Source organism: Motacilla alba, chromosome 2, assembly GCF_015832195.1.
Source record: "Motacilla alba alba isolate MOTALB_02 chromosome 2, Motacilla_alba_V1.0_pri, whole genome shotgun sequence".
NCBI classification, from domain to species: Eukaryota; Metazoa; Chordata; class Aves; order Passeriformes; family Motacillidae; genus Motacilla; species Motacilla alba.
The window spans coordinates 145,105,631-145,113,953 of NC_052017.1; the positions used below are offsets into that span (position 1 = coordinate 145,105,631).

General features: G+C 35.6%; 1 protein-coding gene across 2 annotated transcripts in view; it reads left to right on the forward strand.

The window, feature by feature from the left end:
* KHDRBS3 (KH RNA binding domain containing, signal transduction associated 3) overlaps positions 1 to 6,235 on the forward strand; it is a 92,205-nt gene extending 85,970 nt beyond the window's left edge. Inside the window, exons 9-11 of one of the 2 annotated variants that reach the window (XR_005255695.1) lie at positions 1,884 to 2,033; positions 3,414 to 3,470; positions 5,491 to 6,235. Coding sequence is in view for 1 of the 2 variants with exons in the window: in XM_038126985.1 (XP_037982913.1) it covers positions 1,884 to 1,975 (92 nt within the window). In the remaining variant the exon portion in view is untranslated. Of the gene's footprint in view, positions 1 to 1,883; positions 2,494 to 3,413; positions 3,471 to 5,490 lie in introns of those variants that run through there. The other variant, XM_038126985.1, reaches the window with a different exon arrangement.
* Positions 6,236 to 8,323: the final 2,088 nt, after the last annotated feature.

The following is an 8,323-nucleotide window of genomic DNA, read 5'->3' on the forward strand; positions in this document are numbered from 1 at the left end:
TAAGTATATCCCTTAAAAGCAGAGTTAGAGATTAATAACCATCTTCACTATATGTAAAGAACATTAGATGCCTCAAAATAAGTAACACTGCCTAGTGAGCTGGTAGTTGTCTACTGCTGGCTGGGAGGAAATTCAGATTCCCAGGAGATATCTCAACCTTTCCTTTGAGAACCTGAGGTGGCAATCCAGAAGATGTAGGAAGAATATCAGTGTTTTTAGGATTTGGAACCCTGAACAGCACCAAAATGAAAACTCAGAAACAGTATGATAACTCTTTACCCTGCTGCTTTGATCAACCGCTCGAAAAAGAGCAAGTATTCCCCTTTAACTGTAACCAAGACTTCTCTTTTCATTTCAGCAGTTCTTGCAGCAGTATTTAAAAGCTAGGATATTTTTAATTCCTACTTCTCAGTCAGCTGCCCATACTATTAGTCTCAGGGTCTTTTTCTTTTTTTAATGTAAATCATGCTTTCTGTGTGATGAAGAAGCACAAGAGGTTGTTACCACATGGCCCTGGAAATCCCCTAAGGTGAAAGTTTAATTCTTTCAGCCTTACACCAAATTTGAACTTGTTCCTTTTACCTACTAGGCAAATGTTCTGACCACCTGGGTATGATTTATAGCCTGGACTCTGCAGGCGGCCACCTACCACCTACATTATTAAAAAGCAGATAGGATGAGGCTTCTGCAAAGGGATTGTGAAACCAAACTCTTGACATATGGGATCATTATCATCTAATTTCAGATATCTCATGTCAGAGCAAGTTACCCCACCATTCAAATTGCACGGCTTCTTTGAGTTCTTTTTTTTGTTCTTTTTTTTCCCTTTTTTTTTTTTTTTAAGACAAAGTGATGTCTACGTTTATTCTGCCATACATTTGGATTCCACCTTTAGTTTCTGGATTGCATTGGGTTCACTGGAGCACCTGCCTGTTTTGTCTGTTTAGGGCAGGGTACTTCAGCAAAAATAAGTACACATACACTATTTTAATGTGTGTTTTCTTTTGGGGATTTTCTTTAGTGCTGCTTTTTATTTTTGTTCTTGCAGATGTGATATAGTACTCTGATTTGTTTACATCATTAAAGTGTAGCTAAGTACTATTTCCTTACACTCTGTGTTTAATTCTATGTTTTCCCTTTTGCAACTGTCTGGCATAGTGGGTCTAACTCTCATTTAAGAAATAATTTTTCCTTTTTTTAAAAAAAAAATTATTATTTATTACATTAAAAGGTGGTAGGATTATAAATCAATAAATGCAGCACAAGTTTTTTTTTTTTACAAACTTATTTTATAGCCAAAAGTCAAACAACCAATGTTATTTGTCCTTTTGATAATTTTTTTAAAACTGCCCTCCTATTTCTTGCATTTCAGAGAAGATGTATGTTTACCTCCAGAGAAATGCAATATTGGTCCCAGCATGTTAAAAGCCACAGGTGTTTGTAGTGATACTTGAGGCTTGGTTTACATGTTTGAATTAGGCCAAAATTGGCACTGATGCAGAGAAACTTATTTCTGAGGGCAGCTTATTTCCTCATACATAATTCATACCTTCCATTCATTTCATCCCATTGCAATTATTGGTGTGTCTGCCACAGGAGCTGACATTTCTGTGCATTTGCAGCAAGCAGGTCCAGCTGAATTTCTAGAGCTGTAAATATTTTGGCCATTAGCCTCTCATGTTCCCTGCTCCTGTGTGCTGAGAAATCACTGTGGGATAGCTCAGATAGATGTGCTGTGCCCAGATTTCTTGTTTCAAGTGTTAGACTTGTACACCTTGGTTTCTGTCAACAGAATGTGGCTGTTTGATTCACAGATAAGAAAAATTAGATTCAGCATCTGAGAATGTTGGAAGGGCTCTGACCATATTTTCTTTTCCTTGTAGGGCAAGAGGAATGGACCAATTCACGACACAAGACACCTTCTGCAAGGACAACAAAAGGAGTCTACAGAGACCAGCCATATGCCAGATACTGATTGTACTGTCTGATGTTGTGAAATATCCAATCTCCACCAGTCCTGTATACTGTTCAAAGTAATTTTTTCTATGAACAATCCCTTTTTATTAACTCAAAGCGCATAAAATTCTGAATGGATGGACTGAACTTAAAACATTTTGTTGAAAGAACAACCTGGACAGAAAGATATGTAAAACAAGGAACTTTGTTATTTCCAAACTGTGTTTGAAAAAATAGGTGATCAAAAAAATAACCTTTGATTAACTAGTGTTAAACAAAAAAATAGGTTTACTAAATACGTTAGTCCATTCTTTTTAACATAAGTGTAACCTTTTATTTTAAAGGTTTTCAACAATTTAGTTTTTAGCTTTTATTTTCAGCCATTTGCTAGATTTTCTCTTTGCAAACATGCGTAAAAAGGGAAGCAAACTACAAATGCGAATAATGTGGTATTTTGTAACTCAAGTCTTGAAATGTTCTGTAGTGTTAAGCAAAGTTTTACCCTTGCTTGATACTAAATAAACTTTTGAAAGAAAATCAGTGTGTGTGAGATTAATTTTATGCTTTATCTTATAATAAAACTTCATAAATAGTAGTAAACAGGGAGAAGTGTTTAACAGTCATCAGCATAAAAGGCTCATATTAAACATTGTGCAACTTCTTTTAAAACAAAATGGTTTAAACCTAAATGTATCTCTCTATATACTCACAGTAGATATAAATGCTGTTTAAAATATCCAAATGGTATGGATCTGCTTGAGTGCCACATTAAATCAAAATACTTTTGTTTAAAAATGGTTTAAAATAGCTAATGAATTTTCTGGAAAAAGATGTGACTAGTTTTCACCTTGTTGAGCATTTTTTCACTAGTGCAACTTTGGAATTTTTATGAGAATTTTGGTACGTTAATGACCACCTCGCTCCGTGCTGGAAGCAATAAACACAAAGCTTTTAAAGACTTTCTGACTTGACTAATTGAGGTCGCTTTCGTCAGAGGCAGAGGATGTGTAACCCTTAAAACGGTCTTCATTTGCAAAGGTAAATAAATCAAATAAGATTTTAATCTCACTTAAGTTATCTTAATATAACCAATAAAAACAGGGAGGCTACAACTTAGAAAGTTTCATTTTAGAATGTAGGAAAGACTTGTGAGGACACCTAAATTCTCATTTTAAAACGTTCAATTTGTATTAGTCATCTAAAAAGCCTTAGCTTAGCTAGTTAAATTTGTACAAACTATTCCCTATTAAACAACTGTAAAACCTCATAACCAATAGTTTGTAATATATTATTTTTCCATAAATTCTAGTAACTTAAACATTGCAAATGTTATCTAAAGCTTTTTTTTAAGGATTGTTTCTATTAATTACAGTTTGATTTATATTGTTTTCTTTAGTTTTTATTTGAAATTCTTTGAAACTTAGTAAAAACATCTTTTTTTTTCTCTCTCTTGTCAGGAAACTCACCTCCTTGGACAGCCAAGAGAACAAAAACTCTAATCTTGTGATGCTTTGGTAGGTATCTTTACTCACATCTGAAATTATTAGATAGATAATGGAACTTTTGATCAGGTCCTTAATTCTGCACACAGCTTTTAAGTTACATGGCACTGTCTGAGTTCAATTCTGGTAGGAAAAGTAATCGTTTTAAACTTTCATTAATCAGGACCTTGAGCTGTCACAGTGTGTGGACACTCCCCTGGCAGTTCATTGCAGGGTGTGCATGGCTTTGGCAGCATCTCAAACAATTAAGTCTTTGATTGGACAGAGGAAGCTGAAGAAACCAAATGTAATTTGATAATTGTAGTTTTCAAATAGGAATTTAAAACTCTAATCTGGTCAACAAACATGTCTAAAATATGAAAAACACATTTTGTGAGCTGATTTTCAAAGCAGGCATTTCTGCACAAGTAGCAGACTGATTTCTGGCATTAATTGAAGGAGAACAAATCTATTAAGAAACATTAGCTGAAGAATAGCTGGCTCTACTGTATCTAATCAATTCAATATATAAAGTAAGAAATAATTAAACTGTATTTATGCTCAGATGGTGTATATTTTAAATAAAACACATTTTTTTTCTACTTGGACTGGTAATTCTTCCTGCTAACCTCATGATCTCAGTGGTTTTGGTTGACAAGGCTCAGATAAATAGAGCTTTATACTGTGAAATATTGCATAAGTTGCACTGCCTCTGTACTGCAGTAAATTTAAGAGGCTGCTGTCACAGGCTAAAGGAACCTTTTGTACATACAAAATGGCTTTAGAACTGTTTTGAGTGTTTTAAGGGCTTAAATCAAAGGACTCTAAGAGTAGCAGAACTTGAAGATTTCTTCCCTTTGGGGCTCAGAGGGGAAAGATTTAATACCAGCTGCTAGAATTGCTATGGCAAAACTGAATATATAAATGTTGTTTAAAAATATTTATAAAAATTGGCACAATCTCTCCTTCTGGTCGCATCTTAAATCACATAATATGATGAATTACATGGAAAGTTTTCATCTGCAAACATCATGCATTATTTTAAATAGACAGAATGAAACTTCAGGGGTCGAAACTAAGATACCGAGTAGCAAGGGTGGCTAGTAGATAAATATGTGAATCAGAACTGGATTCAGTGTTCTGTGTTGTTTATCCAACTCCCTTTTATTTAATGCAATATTTTCTTATTGCCTCCAATATGGAGGATGAGAGTGTGATCAGCATGAGTGATTTCTGCCACTTCTCTGCTGCTCTGCCTTGATGTCCTAGAGAACCTTAAATTGTTTTAGGCTCCCTTCGGGTGAAAAGATGTGTCTCCCTGATAACAGAGGCTCTAAGTGCACCATTGAATGATCACCATGTGAATGAAGTCTTCTTCCAATGCTCTGCATCTTATTTCTCCTAAAAAATTTTGTTTCCATGCCTCTTCAAAAAAAAAAAAAAAGTATCAATTCTCATGTCCTGTGTGTGCACAATAAACTACATCAGTTCAAACAAATGGTATTGGATATTCTTCAAATCTATATTTTTGCAGTGCAAAACTTATCTTGGCATTTCCTCAAATAACACGGACTAACGTTGTTCTGTTATTGCATTTCTCTTGTGGGTATCTTTTTTTTCCTGTGGAGTAATCTCTTAAATTAAATCAATTTGATTTTGAGCAGAGGGAAAAATAATCTAAAAGGTCTCTACATGAAAGAAAACCAATGTAGAAGGCAGCCATTTTTCCATTGTAACAAACTTAAGAGGTGTGTTTTCATTCTAGTAGAGTTTTGCACTCTGACACTGGCCTGTTACTGTATGTTAATGGTCAAAAAAGTAATGTTAATGGTTGTAGCTAGTAATATCAATAATTTTCCTTTATTGAATCTTCTTATAAAATTTCCACTGAATTTCAGTGATAGCAGTTTCTGCAATGCTTGCCGAGATCCACATACATTTATTATATGCATAATTGTCTGATTCCTCTACTTGCAGTCTGACAGGCTTCAGAGAATTCATGATCTGTAGTCTCAAGGTACATACAAATAAAGTGTATTTTTCTCTTTTTCAGGAACTTCTGCCATGTTAATTATGGACTGCTTAGAGCACTGTACTTACCGTATGCTCAGACACTGACGAGACCGAGTACGAAAATCCTGCTCAGCATTTCTTGTATGAAAGCCTTAAAGTGTACAACAGCATACACTTTTTAAAAATAATTGTATATTGAAACTCTTAACTGTATAGTGATGCAACAGTGTTTTATTTGGAGCTCAATAAAGAATTTCCATCTAAGTTCCTGTTACAAAGCAATAACGCGACCTCCTTTTCTTTAGTGACTCTTTTTAGCCTTATGCAGCAAGTGTGAGAGAGTGTGTGAAGTCTCATGACTAGAACTGAAATGCTTCTGGAAACAGCTTGTCTAATCTATGAACAACATGGATAAGTTAAAATGAAGATTGGTGTGTTCTGCTGAAGCTTTTTTAATAGCTAATTGTAAACAAGTCTGCTCCAGACAAGACTCTTGGGTAGAAATAATGCTCCAACTTCCATTTCCTTCAAAAACTTGTATAACAAGAAGGTGTTTAATCCCTGTCAATTATACTGTGCTGCTTATTCTCTTTCACTTGGTGTTTGATGCATAGAAATCTTTTCTCTGATACACAGTCACAGGTTTTTTCTAGTAGTAGAGTCTTGGATGAGGCTTTTACACCTTGATAAATCTTGTATCCAACAGTCATGTTTCCTCAGTGTTTTCTGTTTTATATTAATTGTGATTGTGATAATTTGTAACAGAAATAAAGTTCTGATAATTTCTTTTCTTTTGTTTTTTTTTCATAAATACTGCTTGCAGAGCACATGTGCCCCATTCATCAATTATGGTTCCATCAGATGCATTTTTCTTCACTGAATCTCAGTTTGTTGCCAACAAAAGTGTAATTTGGTTCTGTGTTGTTGCTGTTTTGAACATAAACAATACCACTTGACAGTTTCACACCAATATGCTGCCTCTTCAACAGGTTTTCATAACTTCTAATTCCATATCCTGACTACTGAAAAATAGCTTTGAAGTTGTGGGATTGTGGATAAAAATAAGATTTCCTATTAACTAAGGCACCAATCAAATTATCTTGAGTAAGGCAATTTTTAATAGACTGAGTAAACTGACCATTTAAAAGTTTGTATGTTAAACCTCTGAATATTTAAGGTGATTTTGTCAGTTAATCTCACCATCTGGAGAGGTTTTCCCTGCCTTCATCTCTCACTGTGCTAAAACTGCATTTCTAAACTGTTTTCTACAGCCAGGAATAGTAATTATTTAAATAAGTGAAAGCAAAATCAAGAATAAAAACTTTGAATAAGCACAAGAGATGTATAATAATGATTCCTTCAGACTGACAGGCAGGAGCCTGTGGTGTGGAACAGCACCTGGCATTTTAAATGCAGGCCAAGTATAAAAACTGTATATAGATACTGTGTGGGGAATTTAGATAAGCAGAATGCAATTTCACTTTCTGTAATTTGGACACCAGGATTGCCGGCACAAGCTCATTTGAGGAGTGCTATGAACTACTCAAGGAGTGAAGTATCATCTTTCACTCTGGAGTCATGGGGTGCTTAAGGGCAATACTAAAATATTTTTGGCTAGTATGACTCATGTGACTGTCAGGGCTATCTAGCAAATGTGGCTTTCCTGGGGTCTTCTCTGATTGCTGAGTGGCCTAAGAGGAGCCACTGGGGTCTGGTCAAAGTGGGTGCCCAGGGCCATCCAGCTTTTGGCGTGACAAGTACTTTGCTTTGTTTCACTGAGAGTTCAAGGACTTGCTGTCTCCAGCCTTTGCAGCCTGGACTTCAGCCCCTTCCAACCCAAACCATTCTCTGATTCTGTGGCTCCATTTCTGCTGGGTTTTATCATCACTAGGGAAAAAAAATTAAGTTTTTTTGGTTGTGTTTTGAGTGAAATCTGGGTCTCATTTGTCACTCGCTTCAGGAGCATGTGCAGCCTTGTGCTGGCTCAGTGATGTTGCGCTGTGGGACAGACCTGATGCTCTGTTCCCAGAGGGGACATCAATTTACTTCAAAGGTTTTGAGGAAGGATGTGAGCCTGCTACTTCAAATGAGTTGTCCAGTCTGCATCACAGCCTGTCCCATTGTGTCTGCTCTTGTGGGGATGACTCCACCTGTGAGGTACAATAAATCTATGAAAAGATGTTTGTTACATGACTATGAATTAGAGCATACTCTGAGGTCAGACATCTTTCTAAGGGATGTTGAAGAACATAAATTTCATGCTAGAACTTCATCCTTCTGGTAAAAAAAGAAGCTGAATATTTGAAGATGAGAATGTAAAGTTCAACTTAAAATGCATATATAATGATTTGGTATAAATTTTCCCACACAGAATTTTGCAATCTTACAAAAGCTGTTTTAGCTATTGTAATTTCTGTAGTAAGCTCACAAATGTGTGCTAAAAGGCCAAATTTGTAGAAGAATTTCCAGGTTGCCAATGTTCAAGAACACCAGCATTGTTGGCAGCTGAAATAAATACACACTAAGAATCCAAATATCTTTGACTTTAAAACTTTATGAAAAAGACTAATTGTATGAAGGAGCTGAGAATTACTTTCACAAGCTCAGCAGTTTTGTCTGAGACAGCTGAATTTGTTTAATGGGGAGAAAAACCCCTTTGGTAATGGAAATTATTGAAAGTATTTAGTATTGAAGCAGACATTGTGAAGATAAATGTTTGTGCAGCCTCAGATACTTCATTGTGCATTGACCCTTGTCTTCAGGCAGGCTTTCCACATGACTGCAAGTCAAGAGAACATCTCTGGCAAACCTGGATTTTAAAGATGTTTAAGCTGTAGCCAGGGGCCAAAATAAAGCTGCTTTGCTGCATAGTT